The sequence below is a fragment of the Drosophila teissieri genome, chromosome X (assembly GCF_016746235.2).
Source record: "Drosophila teissieri strain GT53w chromosome X, Prin_Dtei_1.1, whole genome shotgun sequence".
Taxonomy (NCBI): domain Eukaryota; kingdom Metazoa; phylum Arthropoda; class Insecta; order Diptera; family Drosophilidae; genus Drosophila; species Drosophila teissieri.
This window is the reverse complement of record NC_053034.1, coordinates 3,938,301-3,960,689: the sequence shown is the minus strand read 5'-3', so window position 1 is coordinate 3,960,689 and position 22,389 is coordinate 3,938,301. Positions and strand designations below refer to the sequence as shown.

Genomic DNA, 22,389 nt, shown 5'->3' with positions numbered 1-22,389 from the left:
CTTTCAAAGTTCGTAGATTGCAGAGCTAGTTGGGAATAACCTATGCCTACTTTTGAGAGCTTTTTTGCCCAAGTGCTTGAACCGCCAACGGACACCTGTAGCCATCCATTCCGCGCTCCTTGGCTGCTCATCATCATCATCATCTGTGGGAGATCCACAGACCAGAGCGGTCCACTCATTTATCATTCGCCTAAATGGCGATTGTGCGATGATGTGCCTTCTTATTCTTGATCTTATTTCGGATCAGTTCAGTTCCGTTCAGTTGAGATGGGATGAGATAAGATGAAATGAGATGGGTTGTGATGCGATGTGATGGGTTGAGTTGAGTTGAGATGAGAGGCACGCGCTGTGCGACCGCTCTCGCCCTCTCGCTCGCACACCTGCCCGACGTCCGGGGAATATAGTCGATATGGCCGATCGGGGATTCAGTCTCCTCGCGATGCTCTGGCGTTGATCTTCGCCGATCTTCACGTGCTATCCGAGCTCTTTCCTGTCGCCTGTCGCCTGTCACCTCTATTTTTTTTTACTTCGGCTGTGTTTTTTATTGGTTTCCATTGTGAAGTGAAATTGATTGAGTGCACCATACACATTAAGTATGTGAAAATGCTGAAAATATAAACAAACTAATAACAAAAAAAATCTATGCAACCATAAATGTCAATAATATTGAGTAATTACACCTTGAAGTGTGCAATAGAATCAATTAATTAGTGAAATTAGCCGCGCTTTTAAAGATGACATTCTATGTAAATGGCAAAAATGCAATAAAATGGCTTATTAAATCGTGGCGACAAAAAGGCGGCCAGAAATCAACTCAAATGCCACAATCAAATTCAATATTCCATTTTTTATTATAATATCTGCTGATTCCGATGACTGCACATTTGATCGGTTTTTGAGCCTTTATTTAGATGCAAATATTTTGCATTTCAATTGCGCTGATGCTGATGCCTTTTTATTGTACCCACTTGCTGCTGCTGTTTTTGTTGTGCCATAATTTCGTTTGGATTTTCTGCGAAAAGTCCAACTAGCAAAGTCCAACGGCGGGTGTCAAACAATTTTCATTTGAATTCCTTTTTTTCTGCGCGTTCTTTAGTTTTTTTTTAAATATTTTTTATACATTTTGTTTGGCTTCACGCTGCTTTCATACTTAGCACACAAAAATGTGTGAGAGCCAGCGGCGCTCTTGGCTTCTTTATAAGTTCTTTTATTTATTTATAAATTCGCGCTTTTTCGTTTGCGGCACCTCAAATAGTGCAAAACATTTATGTTGGCGTTATTTCCTTGTTTTTCCCACCCATTTTGCCTCAATTGTTGACAATTGTGATGGAAGTGGACTGCAGAAATATGGAAAATTTTCAAATGACATGCCACAAAAGTATGTGAACGGCTTGCAAAACACTAATTAATACTCAATGACCATAAAAAACAACAGCAATCTGTGTAATTGATGGCTTTGCTGCCATGGCCAAAACAAAATTAGCAGCAAATATATAGACGGCGAAAAACAGCAAACAAACTCGATTATTCCAGGTATAAATTAAATTCACATTTTAATCACTTGAAATCACTAGTATACATCGAATGTGTGGAGTCTCATGCTTTGCTAGAATTTGAAACTCATCGTTTCATGATCTTACATATACATTTGCAGCATATTCGAATACATTTGAATAACGCTTGAGACTGAAGTCGAGAGCTGATCAAATACACTCAGATCGATTGAATTGTTTTGTACGCGTCTCAAGTGACATACTTGAGCAAATTTTCGAGAGATCATTCAGGAACATTTCACAAAACCTATGCTATGTACGAAAACCCAGTGCTCCGCATTTATGAATAACTATGTATATATATATACAGGTATATGGTATATAGTGCGATCCAGGGCCAAGTCGAGTGGCATTTGTTCAGTATTTCCGCTACATTTGCATAGACGGCGGGCTAGAAGTACTGGGTGCTGGGTAAGGTGAACTGAATTGAGGAGATGCCACACTCACTACCCGCAAAGCCGATCAATTCATACCCATTTCCATTTCAATTTCCATTTCAATTTCAATTTAAATTCCATCTGAAGACATTTCATTTTCATTTTCATTTCAAGTTCATTTTCAATTCGTCAGGCAGCGCTTACTTCGGCTAAAAAATATAAAAAATAATGTGAAACACATGTGGGGGAAAAAATTAAACTGCTTGGATGGGTGCGCGTATACATGGCGTATACTCAACGAAATTGCCACAAGAGGCAGAAAAGAGGCTGTGCAGCTAATCCGGCATCTAATAAATATAATCAAAATTGCTTGCCGCCGTCTCGAAGTCCCCAATTGAATAATTGAACAATCTAACACGAGATCGCCATCTCCGCAGCATTTTGTATTCTGCTGAAAGAAGATCTATTCATGCGTTTTGGGTGCAGAATCGGAAGAACACTCTGCTTCGGTTTGATCTTGGATCTTGGATCTGGGAATGTAGATCAAGGTGCGGATGAAGTCCAGCTAATGCTGATTTATGCAATTGAAACGTGTTAAGTGGGCGTCTTTGTTTGATGCTATTTAAAGCCGATTTTCGGAAGCCTAAAAATGACATTGAATTATGTATGAGTGTGTGCTTTTCAAACATTCTTTCAACTTAATGTTTTTATTCTTTAAGCCAATTAGAAGTGTCAATATATTGTTGTGTACATCTTGATCCTGATCTTGGCCATCCTCAGGCACTACACTTTGGCACATACATAATAATTTCAATTTTTAATCATAATTTTCGGCACGATTTCCTATGGGCGAAAAAAGAGGAGAATCAAACTGATGACGCGACCTTGAGTTAAAATAGAAATTTATGCGCAACATTTATATTTATTTATTTTTGTTTCTGTTGGACGCGATCGCCGCACGTCACCAAATGCCAAGCAATTTGAATATTTTTCTTCTGAATTTGTTTCGATGCCGCTCTCTTAACCCCTTCGCTGCCCCTTAACCCGCTGAAGATTCTTGGCCAAGAATGCAGCTGGTATCGCTGGCATACGGAGATAAGATCTTTGAATTCAAGTGGAAATGCATTAACATTCCGCGGCCAAGTGCACATTTGATTCAAATGGGGCGGCCAGAAAATTGAAATTGAATTGCCACTGCAGTGGAATGGACAGGAATCGTGAGCTAAAATACGCAACGTATCGCTGGATGCTGCAACAATTTGCACCGCAAATCAATAATTTTTACGCCTGCCTTTTGTTTGGAGGTCGATTCTCTTGTAAATATTAAACGAAAATCTGGTGAAAATGGCCAGCGTTGGTAATTAAGTTTTTATGACTTTTTAATTGAAAACCTGGCCACAATTGATCAAAAAATCTAGTCGAAAGGCATAAAGTCCAATGATTTCGAATTTTACAAGGCCCAAATCCAACCATAAATTCTCTATAGTTTCTCATAAAAAAACAGGGATGTGTTTTCAAACCACTAATGCAAATTAAAAGCGAATACGTTTGAAATCTTGTGACAACGACAACATTTCTGGCAATTAGTTAACCACACAAGGCAGGAGAATCATTTTGACCACATGCGAATAAAGCCATAAAAAGTGGATTTGAATGTGTGGGAAAAACTGAGGCAAATAGTGACAAATGCAATTTAGAGAATGACAATATTATTTATTTCATTTGTTGTGCTCTCGCACCAAAAATAGATGGGTAAAAACAACAGGCAGGCTAGAAAGCAAAAGAAAAGAAAAGAAAACGCCAGAAACATCAGGCCCAAGAAATGAAAACCAAATCACGAAAATCGAGAGGCGAACGTGACAAAAAGATACAGATACAGAGACAGATACAGAAGCGCAGTCACAGAGCCAGCAGCAAACTAATGATTCTAAGAACAACAGAGCAGTGAAAACCCAAATAAAGAGCAGCCAACGACGCACAGATGACAGAAAATATCAAATCAAATGCATTCATCTGGCAGGTGGAACATGACAGGAAAGCTGAGCAAAATGTGCAAAATGGCTGCGAGAAATAGAACGGGCAGGGCTTGGGGCATTTGGGGCATGTGGCATGAGGATGGGGGCGTGGAGGGGGCGTGGGTTGGAAAAGACATATCCATTAGCAAGTGGACACTCAATCAGCAGCCGTCTAATGACGAACCCCTCAACGAGAACGAAAATAAACAGCCGAAAAGCGAGAGGAAGTACTAAAACCACTGACAGCCGTATCTCTTAACCCAAAAAAGAGAAATCCGAATGGCAGGGAAGTATCCTATCTGCGAAGTGCAAGTGACTCAGCCGAAGCGAATTTGCCACAGTTACCTGGTACAATAAAAAATCTATTATAATTTTGACAGGCGAGATCCGTTTCGAAGAATACTATATACTACTATACTATGTGCTCAACAAAAAAATGGGTGCAGAAAGGCAGGCAGGCAGGGAAAATCTTCAAATTAATGGTCAATAAATACGTCATTCAATTGCAAAATAAATAAATAACATTTGCAGCTGATTCGATTCAATTTTTGTTGAATTTATTTTTTAATCGAATTTTGGAATTTATGGCCCATTAATTTAATGCGTTTCCTCGTTAAAATTTAATATAAGCATACAGTACAGCAATTAAATTATTAATGAGCACCTTTGTTTTGGAAAATCTAAAACTCAAACAGGTGCACCGATATTTGTTTTGAAATTAATTATATTAAATCGGATCGGATTTTTATGCAAATGACAACACTATGAGATTAGCAAGTTAATAACATAAATATTAAACCATTTAAACAAATTGCCCGGCATAAAATTACAGATACGTCTCGGGTTGGCCATTCAACATTGAATATTAGACACTTTTTGGCACACTTTAAGTGTTTCCATGGCATTCTCGTCACGTAACTTGGCTGAATATCGAATGGCCGGCGATAAAAACGCATCGAGTCAAATGGCAAAACGGCAAAATGGAAAATTGAAATGCAATAAGGCACTTAATGTTAAGCATTAAATAATTGACATGTCCATGTCGCTGGGCAAACAAAGTGCATATCAAATTAAATGTTAACCGCCACGTTTGCCCACACATTCATAGTATCTATTGAATAGATGTTCACGTACATCCAGCTATACATATGCATATATACATATACATGAATAAATATATACATATAGTCATGTCGCAGCACGTGCGCGGCTTAAAAATTGTATTCAGAAATGAAAATGAAACGAGCGCAAATCACATGAGCAAAATTTATGCACGTGACGCTCGCGAATTTCCCCATTTGCCGAATGAAAGGCTCTAAAATCGCAGCATTAATTGATTAATTATGCAAATCCAGATGTCATGCTGACAAAAATATCAAAACTCTGTGCGCTTTGAATGGCCGCAAAATAAAATTACAAAGTGGCTCGATTCCTTTGATAAATGTGTAGCAGTTATGCGCCAGATTTCTTTCCTTTTATTGCTATTTCTTCTAATGGGAAATATATGCAAACATATGGGATTTTAAGGAATTTATATGACATTCTGCTGACCTTTGATGTTTTGATATAAAACTATAAAGTATGTTGTTCATTATACTCCACAAAAGAGAAGCAAACTGCTTATAAATATAGGAATCTATTTATAAAACCAAGCATAGCCATATGTTTCCCATTCATCCGCCTTCACACAAGAGTATCTGCCGTTCTGCTTGTTCGAAAAAAAGCCCATATAAAAGGGGAAACAAACCATATTCGGAATGAGTGGCAAAAACACTGATTTATGTCTTGTAAACACCCGGGTGTCTGGTAGACACTCGAGTGTCTGTGGTCACGAAATAGACATTTCTTTTTTATATATTATTTTATTATAATATTTGCTTCCCATATTTAACTTTAGAAATGTATAATTTTTCTTTTTAAAATGATTAAAAAAACCCCAGGTACTCACCCCTTTCCTCAAGCTCTTTCCATGTCAGAGCTGACAGCTGGATGTAGTTCCTGGAAAATAGCTAGCTCAGGCACTTCCTCCAGTAGGTCGAAATCACGGGATTGATATCCTCTGCTGCCATATATCACATATCTCTTCACCACTCACTCACAATTAGTATTTAAAAAAAAACATCGAAAAAGTGGTTTGCTTATGTAGAACTTTTGAGAAGCGCAGAGGAGGGCACCTATATTTTGGTGTTATTTAGTATTAAGTATATAGTATATTTAGTATTAAGTATTTAGTATATTAAGTATTTAGTATTATTTAGTATTTAATACTTAGTATTATTTAGTATTTAATATTCCGAATTATTTAGTATTTAGTATTAATCATTATTTCCTTTTAATGTAACGTAATCCTGTCAGCTATCTTACTTATAATTTTATAATTTCACTTTGAAATCCAGCTAGAACAATATAATTAGAATAGTGTTAAATAATTATAAATATTATTTGATTATATTATTTAATTATTTAATATAAATAATATATAATGTATATATTATTTAATATATTAGATTGTTTTTTTTTTAGGACATAAGAAACAAACACCCGGGTGCTGAGACACACCCGGTGTTTAGCGGGTGCACTTAGAGTGCCGGTGACTGGCTGCAGTTCTCTGAAACAAACACAGAATAAACGTTTGGGTGTATGGGTGTGTTGGGAAATGTTTGCCAAAGCCGTCAGACATTTAAACATAAACAAACAGGCTGACACACGCACGCTAATTAAGTGCCCATCGTGCCTTATGCCGTGTCCACCTGTGCGTATACGTAATTAATGCCATTATAATCTCTTACGCATAATAAAGTAAACAAGGGTAAAAACGTGCAAAATTATACAAAAAAACAAAAAAAATTACACAGAATGTGAACCAAGTATTTAATTAATTGTCACCACATTCTTTTCGGTATTCGGTATTCGGTTTCATTTCAAGCTCAAGCGATTAAATATTATAAAATCGCCAGCAGTGCGTATACGTAATTTTCGTTTATGTCACGTGAAGAGGAAAATCGAAAAACGAATAATACCTGGCGCTAAAAATACACACAGTTTTTAATTCTGTTTGCCTCCGTCAACACCTTTTTTTCCACGATGAAAGCTTACAAATATTTGCAATTCGTGTTTATTATTTCTTGGGGGTTTCGTTGCTTTTCTCCGAGTCTCGCTGACCATTTTTATGAGCTACAGTACATCACAAAATGTTGTGCTCCTCGGCGCCCTGTATGCTTATTGTTTATAAACAAAACGCCCAATAGACTGGCAGCCAAATGATGGCTAAATAATAATAATAAATAGCATTCAGTACTATGGAAACAGCGTCTACAAATGGACTGAGGTAAATTCTGTGTGCTGTGTGTGTGTTGTGTGTGCTGACCACATGCCAAGTCCAAGAAAATAATGTAAAACTAAACAAAAGGCGCTGCGAAATGGAAAAATGGCAGGTGTGGTGACAATGCGCTTCTACCGAATCCTATTTACGATTCCGGAAATTTCTGGAAATTGCGAGCTCCAAGGGCATCACACAATTTTGCAAGGCATTAGAATAAATATTGCAGAACTGCTTTTGTTTTCCACAGTTAAATCCGCTCTTTGCAACAATTTCGTAATTTATCAAGTACTTTCGCTTTAAAAAATATAAATTTATATAATTTTACACCCATAAAATTTACTAGCCAAACTATCCTTATCATTTACGTACTGATTTTCGCAATAAAAAATTGATCACCATTTTTTGCATTTTTAGTAAAACTATTTTTGGGAAAACTGGTCAAAATTTAACATTTCTAGGCTGGAATGCCACTTTATAGGAAATATCACAACGAATTCAACGATGTATGACATTCTATATTTGGACAACTATTCTCATTGTTGTAGACAAAAAACTGATTATTTTTCGGCAGAAAATTGGGATACCAATTTTTGGCAAAAATATGAATACTTTATTATCCATTTTAGTCATAACTTGCCTGAAAATGAACCCAGAACTAAAAGACTGACTTTTTTATGCAGCTAATTACTAATGCTAACTATCCAAATCACTTCTGTACTGATTTTCAGAAACAAAAATTTTCGCCATTTTTTGCATTTTCGGTAAGGGGTAACATCATCTATTTTTGCAAAAAAACCGCCAAATTAAAAATTTTTAGGCTGAAATGCCACTTTATTGGAAATTTCATAACGAATTCAACGATGTATGGCATTCCATTTTCGGGGCAATACTTTCATCATGGTAGACGAAAAACCGAAGTTTTGGGCTGGAAAATTGGAATCCGATTTTTGGCTAAAATAAGAATAATTCGAACCTTTCGCAATCAAAAAGTCACTCATAGTTTGGTGAAACGAGGGCATCGGCTCGAAGTGATGATGAACGGAGAAACTTAAAATTGCCCAAACATAAATCCATTAATAATCATCAGCGGGGATAAAAAACAAAGGAGCGGAGCAGCCGAAAAAGTGAATAAAATAATAATAAAAACCTTTTAGCATATCCATGGCTAAATCCCCCGAGCTAATGAGGCGGAGAACACCCAGACCCGCCCCCTTTCCGCCCCTTTTCCACAGTGCTTTCGGCTGGGAAAACAGACAACATTGTTGCCAGCTTGTTTTAGTTCTTTTTTCATATTTTCTGCGCACTTTTTGTGTTTACTTTTTTTTGGGTGCGGAGTGGAGCATGTGCAACAATGTTTTTATTTTGGCTGAGCTTATTTTTAGTTACTTTTTGTTGCCTTCGCTGAGCGAGAGAAATAACTTTCTAAATAAACGCAGCGCAGTTAGCAACAATGGAGGTACCCATATACACTACACAATATACATACATATATATATATATAAACACTTTCCGCTTTCGCTGTCTGAGCATTTTCGTGACGCTTTTCCACTTATTTCTATTTGGTACGTTTTATTTTCGTTTTTATTTTCCTTGGTCGCGTGGCAAAGTTTTCTCCTTGCAGCATTTCCATTTTATTGCCGCGCAGATTAGAGTTGCAAAATTGTTAAATTTTCATTCCAATTCCGCTCTTAATTTCTTTTCGTGGACAAAGCGGACAAAATGGACAAAACGCCTCAAGTCCTTAGGCCAATTAATTGACAGCGTATAAAAGATAATGGCGAATAAATAAACGCTTGGTTAACCACTCGGCAACATAAATAATTGTGAATAATTGTGAATAATTGCGAGTAACGCATCTAATGGAATTAAGTCAGCTGGCGATCCGCAATTTCACAACTTTCCGGCAATTCGTAAACAATTTGTTTTTACATAATAAAATTATGCGGGGTAAATTGGAAAATGCAGAATTTACTTGATAACAGGGATATTTATATGCGGAATATAATTACGATTTTCCCACTGACGAAGTCTGTACTCATACCAAAATGTTTTAAACATTGAGCAGCATATTCAATTTCTTATTTTACTGAGAACTATATTTATGCGCATTTTTGCATAATTAATGTGCCCTTTGCCAGATTCGCTTGCCTGTAATTGGTATTTGTAATATTATCTTAAATCTCTTCATGGAAATGAAATGCTCTGTGTTTCTTTAATGTGCATTTGCTTATTAAATTTTAAGTTAAGCTGATTAAGCTTATTATCCATTTGGAGCCATTAAATCGAACTCAACTCAACTCAACCATATAGATATTTCCTGGCTAGAAGTGGTTAACTGGGCTGTGGGAATACCTAGTTGTATGTGCCACACCATACCGTAGCGGAACTTTTGGCGACAAATTCTAAACGTTGTCGCCTTTCGCCGTTGGCGCCATCAAATTATGCAACGCGTTCTGCTGCGTCACGTGTTTCCACGTTCCCACGTTTCAACGTTGCCACACAGGCAGCTGCAGTGGCGGCGTTATAAAATTTAATTAATGCAGCCGTGTGGGAAGGGCGGTGAGAAGGGGGCGTGGCTGGGGCGGTACGAAGGCGGCCCAAGAAACGGGATAAGCTTGCGCAGAGAGGATGGTCCTGAAGGCTTTGTCTACTGCCGCTGTTCTGTTGTTTTTGGGCCAGGTGTAAGGCATGAGTGCACTGCGAGAAAAACTGACAGCGCAGCGCAGTTGTAAAGTGAAGCGTTTTAAACATAAAATGGGTTTTTCTCATGCAACATAAGGCAGTAATAAGCCAGAGGTGCGTTTTATCAGAGAAGTGGGTGGCATGTTTGGGTTTGGTTTCGCCAAGTGCACAGCCCTCGCTACGGACAGCTGTAAAGTGCTTTGTTAATTAGCAAGCTGGCGGGGAGGAGGAGCTGAATCAGGAGCAACAGCAGGAGCAGGAGCAGCAGCTACAGGATCAGCACGAGGAGCAGGAGACCTGAGTCGCAGCTGCAGCTGGCCTGCTGGCAATAATTTGCGCCCGCAAGTATGCAACACATTTTGCCACGGCATGCGTGTGTCAGTTAGCGCGTTTGTGTGTGTGTGCGCGCCTCTGTGTGTGTGCGTGGCATGTGTGTGTGTGTGAGTGTGCGTGTGTGTGCGCCTGCATTGTACTTCGCACACTATTTGTCAATGTCAGAAGGGATTCGCAGCTACTTCTGCTGCTCACACGCCACTAAATTTCAGCGCCCTGCGATGCCAACGCGTCGGCAGCCAAAACACCTTCAATCGCCATCTCTGCTCTGTGTAATTGAGCAGCGGCGCCAATTGTCCCGACTCGAGCGGAAATAGCTGCACATATGGTGTTCAAAAAATGTGAACATGCGAATCACGCTCTAAAAATGATTTTTCCACGTCTTTTTTTTCAATCAAGGTGAACAACCAAATAACTTTTGGTTGCTTAATTAAACGCAAACTCTTTTTTTGGCGAGTGTATGGCCAGAGGTCGCCAGTCACGTGGCCAGCTGAAAAGTTACGCCTCCATCGGCGTCCGTTGGCCAGCATTTGGCTCTGTTTAGTGCCGCCCCCCCGTTCGCCGCCCTCATCCATCAATCGCAGGACCTTCCGTGCAGCAAACCGATGGCTACTGTGTGGCGCAACGTGTTAATCGAGTGGAGCGCTCAAAGCGTCGCTCATTTGGTTTTTCATTGCCGCTGACGCGCTTTCTCCATCAATGTGGCTTGATTTTGTGGCAGCCCCGTAAGCGCTGGCCAAAACAGGGGGCGACAAGGGGTTAAGCATGCCTTTGGCAATCCATCAATGATGCAACAACAGCCATTCCCCAAAGAGCTCACTGATTAGCCAGTGCGTTGAATGCAGTTTAAGCAGCAAAATCCGGCGACAGTTACGGCTCTGAATTTAGACAATTTCCCAGTGGGTTTTCTATCACAAGTATTACGAGTAGTAGCAGCAAAAAGTGGAAAATTCTGATGTCCGAAAGTGAATTTGTGGAGCTGCTTACTTCCAATTACGTTTCAACGTATTTTTCGCCAGGCAATGAAAAGAATCTGTCGTAAGCATTATATTTGCCAGCTAAATATATATCAAGTTAATATGCCACACAAACACACACACAGGATGCTTTTGATAAGTGCCAGTGCGAGTGTGTGTGTGTGTGTGTCTCTGTGTGGGAGGGCGCCCTAAACTATGCAACACATTTGCATGTTTGTGCGACGCTTTTTTCCCCGCCGCTGCTGCTGCTGCTGCTTTCTTCGCTCTCAGCTTCCTCTGTGATATGTCTGATATGGCCTGTCTGCACCGACTGTCCCACACCACCCCCCCAGCCCCCCCTAACCCCTAGAAGGGGGCGGTGATGGGCGTGGCTGCAGGAAGATAGAGAGCAAAAGCGCAAAGCGCAGCGCGTTGTGAAATGCAAGCGAATTTGCATAGAAAATAGACAGTTTGGAAAATTGCATTCCATGTTGATAACTTAAGGCCCCATTGCAGGCACCGCTTTCCTCACTTTTCCCCCCACACTTCCCCACACTTTGCACTTTTCATGCACCTTGCCATACACCCTCGCAGCCGCATTTTCATTCCCTCCACAGCTTTTCCACAGCTCTTAAACATTCGCCAGCTGCAATTGAAAACGAGCTTCAAGCACGCAACGCGTGTGCATAAATAACTTGTTTAAGTTTTATGGCAATGGACGTTGGTCCTTTGCGCAGTATTCCAGCGCCTCCTTTTGCCCCCCGTCTCCCCTACCCCCACGCTGCTGCACCGGGAGAAATCAAATGCACTAAATGGCTAGTGATGAACCTATTATATTGTGTAGTTGGGCATAAAAAGTGGCCTGAAAGCAATCAGTTCTAATAAGATCATTTAGAAGCATAGGCCATTCTTCCCTGAATACTCACCCCCCGTTTGTTGCTGTGTATGTATGCTTGTCACACGATTTATAAACGCCTGGCAGGGGACTTGCCATTGCACTCGGACCTGGTCACACCTTGAGCGAAATGCAATTTTGTCTGCCAAGCCGGGGCGTCATCAAAAAAAGTGCAGACTGCGCTGGCAAATCTGGGGTGTGGCGATGGGAGGTGGGAAAATCGGGTGATGGGAAGCTGGGGAGATGGGGGGCAATGCAAGTTGATGGGCTGTCACGGCAATGCTGCACCTTGGCCTCAGTCCGGACAAGCGTCATCCGTGTCCGCATCCGCATCCGCAGCTGTATCCGTGTCCCTATCCCGATCCGTATCCAGATCCCTTTTGGTCACCGTGTCCTGCGGAGTCCTGGGCAGATTCTTTGCCCCATTTCGACGCTCACCACAAAAGTCCGGCTGCGACGAGACAGAACTTGAAATCAAATGCAAAAATACCTGAGGGAAACTGTACTTGCCCAGTGTTTTTCCCCGTCACTTTTCCAAGGGTATCGCTGCTAGGACATCATCTGCTTGCATTTTGCCATTTTCACTGTGCCTTTAAACTGGCTGTTCCATTTCTACATAGGCTTTGTATTAACAAGGCAACGACTTTTTATTGCTACAGATTTGCTTTTTATTTCTATTGATTTGCTTCTTATTTCTATAGATTTGCGTCTTTATTTCTATATATTTGCTTATTATTTCTATAGTTTTGCTTTTTATTTTTAGAGATTTGCTTTTTATTTCTATAGATTTGCGTCTTTATTTATATAGATTTGCATTTTATTTGCTAAGTTTTCTTATATATACTAGTTAATTAACCACCTAGCTCTGCACTAACACATGGGCTTGCTTCAATTACAGGGTATCTCGTGGCGTGCACCTTCTTGAGCCGTGCCAACTGTGTTTCTCTGCTCTTTGCCGACGTTCTCAATGCCACAAAGTCGGTAGTAGTATAGTTTAGCGCACTCGTTGTTGTAGTTTTCGAGTGAAAGAAGGAGCTGTCGGAGCTGCCGACCCCTTGCAACACCCTCTCCCCACCTCCCCTCCCTTCACTCAGGACTCCACCTCCCCGCCCCTGGCCGTCGAGCTGCGAGCTCCTGTTTGTTTTGCCACAAAGGCTGCAATGGATGCCTTGGTTGCTGACTCCGAAACTCGGACCTAGGGCAACCTGATGGAATTGCCAACTGACTCACTGGCAGACTGACTGACTCACTGACTGACTGACTGACTGACTGACTGACTGACTGACTGACTGACTCTCTGTGTGACTCTAGCCTCCTCCAGCTCCCACTCCTGGCCAACTCCAATGCGAGTGACGGGGGCTGCCTTGTCATGATGCCGTTGTAACTATTTGACTTTATCTTGTTGCCGCTGCTGGTTCTGGGTAAACAAAATGCACTGGGGTTAAGGAGATGAAGTGCTGCCGGGCTGGCAAGACGGTCAGCGATAAACAAAACCCAAAAAGCGTTGACTTGGCCCCGTGGATTTATGTGGTCAGCGCTTCAGGCTCTACACGGCAAAAAAAGAAATGGGATGACTGCACTTAATGGGATTCAGGTTGAGCTATCTAGAATGTTTAAGCATCTGTACTTGCAGATAGTTAGATAGATCAGTAAAGTCCTATTTCTTTGCTTGAATTCTATACTTTCAGTGTAGTCCTCTTAGGCTATTGTGTGTGCGCCTTCGCTCTGTCTGGTTTTCAATTTAAAGTTAATTTTAAATGTTGCTTAAATGCAACTTATCCTAATCAGGGAAAACGCAGTCGCGGGCTCTGCTTTCTGCTCTCTTCTTTCCCGACGCTTTTTTCCCGACTGCCTCCTTGGGTCTGGCTTTAAAGCCGTTTTCCCCATTTTCCCCATTTTCTTTGTAGTTGACTGCCAATTAGGAGCAAGGCGCACATTTTTTTGCAGGTGCTGAGAAAATGGCACACAGCCACTTGACTTGCCCAAGCTTCTCTTGTCGCTATTATTATTATTTTTATTTTTTGTACCCACTGAGCCACTCACTAATTATGCAAGGCGAGCAAAAAACACAAAAAAAAACCTAGAGGAATGTACGAATTTTTTGTTGCATCTGCCCGAACTGTAAAAAAAAACCAAAACTGGAACGCGGCCTGGTAGCAAGAAAAAGCGCAGGGTGGGGAAAATCTGGAGAATTCTTCTTCGCTTTTTTCGCACGTAACTGTCAACCGCCCAGGTGTGTGTGTGAGCTGGTGTGTGCTAATTTAGGCATCTTTTGTTGTGTCTGCCCAAATGACACATATACAGAAATGTGTCTATGGACCAAAAGGATACTTTGGCCTTGGGTTATACCCTGTAAAAAACGTACATTTCCTTCATTTATTTCATGTTAACTACATTGCGTATACATTGCGTATACGCAATGTATTAACTACATTGCGTATACGTACAATGTATTAACTACATTGCGTATACGTAATATTTGTGTATTCAATTGGGAAAGTATTGAAATGGGTTTTACTGCAAGTGTCACTATTATTATATATATATTATTATATCTACATAAATTATAAATTAAAAATAAAGGAAAAATGCTGATAAAATTACCACATACCCCTTGAATTGCTTGGGCTAAAAATGAAAATAATTCTGTTGCCCAAAAGAGAGATGTGTATAGAAACCGCCAACAAGAACGACAAAACAGACAACAAAAAGTCTTTGTTTGCCTGCGGCTGCCACAACAACAGCAGCAACAACTACTACTAAGTACAGCCTGAGGAAGAAGAAGAGCAGACGTATTGTGAAATGCCAAAGAAAAAGCAAAAAAAAATAGAGGGAGATGAGATGGGCCTGTTTTATTCCATTCCGTTCCACTCAGCGGCATTTTAGCCATATTTCGCCATTTTCCTTGCAGGCGCCGTTCATTCACGCATTCATTCAATTATTCAGTCAGGCAGCTAGTCAGCTATTCATTCATTCATGCCCATTCATTCCGGCATTCATTCAACCATTTCCATATTCATTCATTGATAACTGAGCCAGAACCTTACAGGACCTCTTCTATTTCAGAGTGCAGCTGCACTGGTAAAATGTTTTGTATATAGAATGCAGATCCAGTTCGATATCGAAGTTGTAGTTTCCCTTGTGCTGATGCGGTTTTGGAAAACAGAGAGCTAATTTTACTTTGAGGATTTTCAAAACATTTTCGCAAAGAGAAAACGGTCAAAAGTCCCACAGCAAGCTAATGTGTGTGTGTGTTTTTTTTGCAATCAATTAATGGGTACACTTTGTGCCACCTTTTTTTTTGTTTTTTGGGAACCTCTCAAATGTCATCAGATGTGGCTGGCGGAAATAAAAGCATTTTTGTTGTTTTGTTTGCTTTTCCCAAGTTCGCTTAATGCAACGAATATCGTTTTTCGGTTTTGTCGGTTTTTGGGTTTTTGGGTTTTTGTTTTCACTCACGTACGTGCAATATTTGCGAATTTCGAGGGGCGGGAACTTGACTGTGAATTTGCCACTTTTATTGTTTTTAAAACGCTTTCCAATTCCTTGCGCTCCTTTTGTCTATTTGCGATTTTCTATTTTGACCATTTCGCCCATTTTGCTCGATTCTCGTTGCTTATGTTTTTTGTAGTTGCCCCCGCTGCAATTGCAATTCCAGTTTTATTTTACGCGCAATTTGTCTGCCCGGCTTGTAAGTGGGTGGTAAAAAAGCGTGGGAAAAAATCGTGGCAAAATCGAGAAATGCTCGCCACGAGCTTGTTGCGAACTGAAACAAAAGAAATAAGCGAAAAGCGAAAAAGCCCCGAAATTGCCCCGAAATTGAAAACCAAATAAATAAGTAAACTTTCTATGCTCGCTGTGTGTGTGTGTGTGTGGAAAATGTAATTCGAGGCAAATATCCGAGTGGTTGCTGCAGAAATCTGCAACAAACAGCTGCAAGACAGAGCTGCAGGCCATATCCTCCCACTATCGCAACTTCCTTCTCTCTTGCCGCTGGCCAAGTGCTATCTGTATCTGTCCGATTGTTGGCCAATATCAATGCCAATCCGAGTTGGCCATAAATCATTCGGTGCTGTCGAAACCCAAGAAACCCAAGAAACGCAACCAACGAAAGGAGCGGAAGGATATCGAATGATTAGCGTGAGAAATTATAACGCTGCAGAGTGTTGATTTTCCTCTTGTTTGTTTCTTATTCATTTCCCCCAAACAATCTGATTAAAATTTAGCTTAAACACAAAACCCAACGTGTCCGAAAGTATGCAACATTTTGTTTGGCGTTCGAAGTTGCAAGCCATTTGGCTTATTTCATTGCATACTTTCCGACACCTTATCAAGTGATTTATTTTGTAAAGAGTTGGCAATAACATTCACCACAAAGCCCGCACTAAGTAGATTAGTTCCATATCGTCGTATTCGTATATATACTCGTGCATACATACATACATACATACCTAACACAACTACTGTATTCTTTCACATTTTTGCAGTGGGCGTGGCCGTGGGCGTGTGTGTGTGTGTTTTGGCTGCTGACAAAAGTGCAATTGCAATTGGAATCGGATTCGAACGGAAAATCGGGTGAACGCAAACCGATACGGGCCAAACTCAAGTGGCCAGGACAGGCGGAGGCGGTGGCGGCTGAGGAGGCGTGGTGGCAGTCATGACAATGTCCTCGACGTCGACTGCGACTGTGACTGCGACGTCGACGGCGACTGCGACGCTGGCCGAGGCGAACGCAACTGTTGGCGAAATGTTTTCGGATGCGGATATGGCGGAAGTGCGGCATGTTGTCCAACGCATTTTGGTGCCGTGCGTTTTTGTTATTGGACTATTGGGAAATTCAGTGAGCATTTATGTTTTGACGCGGTAAGTGCACTTGTATCCCCCCTCGTACCCCTCGTACCCCTCGCTACCCCCTCCCCATCCATTTCGGTGGTTATTGTTGCTGGATTCTTGTTGCCCAGCCGATTTTGGGCAATGGCGTGGGCGTGGCCTTTAGGCACTGCTATTTTATGCATGCAACAGATTCACTTTTCGAATTAAATATCAACTACTTGGTTTGCTGGTAATGGTGATGGCATTTCAAAGAAGTTTAAGCTGCCAAGTGACGGAGAACGTTGAGTGATTAGGTATGCAAAAGCGTTTAAGCAGATTTTCCTGCATTTGGTTAAGTGAAAAGTATGCAATGCATATGAGCAATATTAGCCTTGTATTCCTTTCATTTGTCACTTCAAGTTACTTGTCTTCAACTTACAATGTGTTGCAATTTTGCATATAAACTGCCAGCTGACTTGCGTGATTTTCTCTCTGTGCACCCAACTGCATGCTGTTTTGTGTGTGTGTGTGTGTGTGTGTGAAATAAGTGGAACATGGATGAAGCAGCGAGCAGGTACGCAGCGCATTAAACACGACATTTAATTGTAGCCACCGCTGCACTTTAAAATCATTTCCACACGGCCAACAACACAATAATAACAGCAACAGCAACAACAGCAGCAACAACAACTATGCAACTGTATGCTGGGGACAAGTGCAACAACAATAACAGTAACTGAAACAATAAGAGCCATTTTATGTGCCAAATGCAAAAACGCACACAGCTGCACACAGATAGGCAAAAGTGTGTGAGTGTGTTTTTTATGTCTGGCGGAAAATATGCGACAGTTGCAAGTGCTCTGTGCGGCAGGCTGACTGCTATGACACCATATGTCCAATTCCCGGAAAAGCTGGGAAACGTAAACAGTGTTTTCAGCTAATTTCCAAATTTCCCCCTCTCAAAGTTTGCCATATTAATTTTTTTTCACTAAAATTTCACAAAATGTATTGATATAAACAGTATGAATATTTTAGATTAATTGCTCTTTCTTATGAATTATTTGCATCCATCCATATTTATAACTTTTCGCATAGAACGTGGACGGCGTGAATGGCGCTTTCATTAAATATTTGCATTACTTTATTTTGTTTTGCGGGAAAAGTGGAAAATTTAACTATCAGAGCTGCGGGCGATGCCAGGGAGCAAACTAAATGCTAACAGTTAGTTTTTATTGTTCATCTTTTGGCTTTATGACTGTGCCGACATTTGTGCGCATTTCGGAAAATGCCCAAGGCCACCCCCCCTCGAATTTTCCACCCCCCCTTTTCGCAGTGCGTCGTTTGGCTTTCTGGCAATTTGCTATTTCAATTCGTGTTGCACTTGGCAGCGTTTTGCATTGTCCACCGAAATGGTTTGGCCTGATTTCCAAATTGCGGCCCAACAACAGAATAAACACCATTTGCCATTCCTTCTGCTATTCCTGATGACCGTCATTATTTTTTTAGCAAGCGCATGAGATGCACCACAAACATATATCTAACGGCGCTGGCCATCACGGACATCGCCTACCTGACCTGCCAGTTGATCCTGTCCCTGCAGCACTACGACTATCCCAAGTACCACTTCAAGCTGTACTGGCAGCTCTACGGCTACTTCGTCTGGCTGTGCGACAGTTTCGGTGAGTACTACTAGATTAGTAATTAAACAGAGCTCAAGGAACGGAGATCGTCCTTGCAGAGGCCCAAAAGTAGGCAACAATAAGTTGTGAGGCAGGAAGTAACTTGAATTTACACCGAAAGAAATAAGCCGTGGTGTTCCATGCTTAACTATGCTTTCAAAGTTAAATGTGCACGAAAAGGGTGTAGATATTTAGCTTTACGCCCACACACAAGAGAGGGCGAACTTCGATAGGAAAAGCGTACATTTCATGCGGCGAAAACAATTGCTGCTGGGGGTAAAAAGAGCGAATGCAACGTTTGGAGAGCACTAAGTGGAATGGTGTGGATTCCATAAATTCCCCAGTTCCTGGTTTAGCTTCTGCTGGATGCCCCCATATCCCCCCTATTCCCCGTATCCATGGATTCCTGCGATGGGCCCATCAATTCGAATTGCACCTGCGGCTGATGCTGCTGTTGTGCATCAATTTCATTGAGCTCTGCCAATTTACGAGGTATAGTAAGCAGCGCTTTCTGCGAAATGCCAGCGGTCAGCTGCGGCTCCCTGCCATGCGATAGCGTTTTTCCGAACCATTTTCCGCTTTCCCACCCCCTCCTCAAACCCCCCCAATACCCTGCAGCAACCTCATCAGCGCAGCACGGACGTCAATCGCTTAGAGTGCGCCGCGTTTTGAATAAATTGACAGGCCGCGCAGCGAATAAATTGGTGTGGGTTCAAAAATGTGTGTGGTTTGTGGGATTAACAGCGGAGCTACGTTTATTTATAATTCCCGAGTACACGGAAAAATTCAATTTAAGCTTCATTCAGCGATTCAACGGTTTTATACATTTTCCTTATGAATCTATATGTTCAAGTATGTGGACTGAACGCATCAGAATATTTGCAGTGCATCTCACTGATTGCCTCTGCATTGTACCCATTCACAATTGCTTTCACTGTTTTACTGTTTCACTGCTTTTTTTGCGGACAGGTTACATCTCAATTTACATAGCCGTGTGCTTCACCATCGAGCGATTCATTGCGATACGCTACCCGCTCAAGAGGCAAACATTCTGCACGGAGTCGCTGGCCAAAAAGGTGATAGCAGGTGAGTTTGGCTCAGAAACAATGGTATACATACATATACATATATATTTGATGTATCTATTTGGCTTTGCTGTTAGCCGTGGCCATCTTCTGTTTGCTGTCCACACTCTCGACGGCATTCGAGCACACAATTACGATAGGTACGCGGCAGATTGATGACGCCTACCGGCCGTGCAACCAAACGGTGGCCAACATCTCGCCCACGCCGCCGCCCCCTGCGGCAGCCACGCCCCCACTGGCCACGCCCCCGCTGCCCACGCCGGCGACCGTTTGGCAATCGCAGGACTCCACCACGGAGTCTAATCTGCTCGTCGACTGGGGAAGCGGCGGTGGCAGTGGTGATGGAGAGCCAGGTGAGTGACGAGGGCATCGCATTGAGTACACTCGAAAAAATCGAATAGAGATGCTTAGTAGCAGCTCTATCAGTGCCTGCAGAACCCTATTGATTCGTATTCTACATATAATATATATCCCTACACTAGAGAACATTCCACGACATCGCCGTCAGCGGCAGTCGTCTGGATTTGTGACGCTGCCCACACTGAGAAAAACGCTGGAGCTGGAGGAGCAGGACCAGGAGCAGGAGCAGGACCAGCAGGGGTCAGGGGTCACGGAGAGTTTGCTGCAGCGTCGCCAGCGCAGCGCTGAGAGCCACAACATCAACAATACGGATGCATTCGCATTTAATGTAACGGAATACTGTCAAAATGTGAGTAAACTGCGCTGGGAAAAGCGGAGATTTCCCTGGTGCAAAGCCATGAGAAAATGGTTAGCCACCGAAAATCACGAGGGGTGTTGAAGTGCCAGGACTATGATAAATTTGGCAATAACTTTAAATGATATCTGTGCTACGAGTTGCTTTTACTTTGCTCGCTTGGGAGTTCGTCTTTGCTTAGGTTTTGCTTTGTTGTTATTAATGGAAATGCATGTATGTTTGCTTTCCAGGTGACTTTCTACAACCACGGTCTGTCGGAACTGGGCTATGATGAGCTGTATAGCTATCTGTGGAACCTGTTCACACTGCTGGTCTTCGTGGTCTTCCCCCTGCTGCTGCTGGCCACCTTCAACTCCTTTCTCATTCTGCTGGTGCATCGCTCCAAGAATCTGCGTGGCGACCTGACCAATGCCAGCAGCATAAGGCGCACCAAGGTGAGTTACTCGAAAGCACAGTGTTTCACAATAATATGTCATTCAAAATCCACACAGCGCAAATCAAGTTCTGGCCTAAAAGGCAGCGTGTCGCAGGAAAATCGCGTGACGATCACACTCATAGCGGTGGTGCTAATGTTCATAGTTTGCCAGCTGCCTTGGGCGATCTATCTGATAGTCAATCAGTACATGGAAATCCAAGTTGGCACCCAGGTGGTGGCGGGAAATGTGTGCAATCTGCTGGCCTCCCTGCACGCGGCCTCCAACTTCTTTCTATACTGTGTGCTATCCGATAAGTACCGAAAGACGGTGCGAGAACTGATAACCGGATATCGCTATAGACGTCGACATGCCCGCAACAATACGAGTCTCTATGTGCCGCACACGACGACTACACTGACCCAAATAAATGGCGACCATTATGGCAGCAATTACGGCGGAGCCGGAAGTCGTCGCAATCGCAATACGGGTCGCCTGATAGCGTGAACCATCGTGGAGATATCTATGAAAATTGTATATTTAATGGTTCAACTCCACGGGAAGAGTGATGATAGCACATGCCACGTAATTTCTCCGGACGAGCAGAGGGCTTTAAATTTGCCAGCAAGTCACACGGAATCACAAGTGACATGATTGAATCAAAATCAAAAGTGATTCAATTCAGGCGTGCGATTAGCAGAAAATTTAATTTGTTACATCAATCGATATCTATGTATATCTCAATCTCTCTCTCTCTCTCTCTCTTTATATATATACATATATATACTACATAACATACATTGTGCCATAATGTGATGATTATAGATTTATGCTAGTTAACCTAAACGTAATTGTTGTCCTAAGTACTAAACGCATCAAATCAAATACACGCAAATACACACACACAAATTAACAAAGGCCCATTGAGAGTTTTGCTATGTCCCACGGGGCGTATGAATAACGCAACTAGTCCATAGTTAGCATATCCTGCGAGACTGCGGCCAGCGAAAGAAGTCGAAATGAAAAGGGAGGGAAGGCAGGAACAGGACCTTCTGCATGTGAAGCTCCAAAGGTTGCATTTCCATCAGAAAAGGGCATTCTTTGGGCCGTAAACTAAATGCAGTAGTTGTGTTTAGATACATTAACTAGACAATCAAATATATATACATTATATTCGCACAAACATAACCAACTGATTGCAAGGATGGAAAAACAAGGTCAGAATCTCGCTGCAAAGATGTCCCTTTACCTGTTGTTGTTGTTGCCATAATTAAAGTGTTGACAATGGGCAGCTGCAATCGCCATCGCCATCGCCATTGCCAAATCTCCAGTTGCCAGTTAGCAGTTGAATTGGGCTGACCGATACCTAATTGAATGCCAGCCAAAAACCAGGTTCTTGCCCATTTCCAGTTGCCAGTTTCCGGTTCCCGGTTCCCGATTTCCGGTTTCCCCACATCCTGTTTGCTGTTCTCTGTTCGCAGGCCCCAAATGCAATGCGAACAGCTGCTGCAATCGAACTGCTGCAACTGCAGATCCAACTAAGCCGATAATT

At 41.9% G+C, this 22,389-nt stretch overlaps 1 protein-coding gene across 2 annotated transcripts; it reads left to right on the top strand.

Annotated features, from left to right (window-relative positions):
- The first annotated feature begins 437 nt into the window (after positions 1-437).
- LOC122623790 lies at positions 438-21,775 on the top strand. 2 transcript variants are annotated; one of them, XM_043803125.1, is made up of 9 exons: positions 438-593; positions 1,334-1,533; positions 16,621-16,996; positions 18,452-18,624; positions 19,594-19,710; positions 19,787-20,062; positions 20,192-20,418; positions 20,655-20,858; positions 20,916-21,775. In XM_043803125.1, exons 3-9 carry the CDS (start codon positions 16,791-16,793, stop codon positions 21,342-21,344), a joined length of 1,632 nt encoding a protein of 543 aa, XP_043659060.1. In that variant the 5' UTR covers positions 438-593; positions 1,334-1,533; positions 16,621-16,790; the 3' UTR covers positions 21,345-21,775. The 2 variants fall into 2 exon arrangements, with proteins under 2 accessions (XP_043659060.1, XP_043659061.1); XM_043803126.1 differs by having other exon boundaries at positions 1,256-1,533.
- Positions 21,776-22,389: the final 614 nt, after the last annotated feature.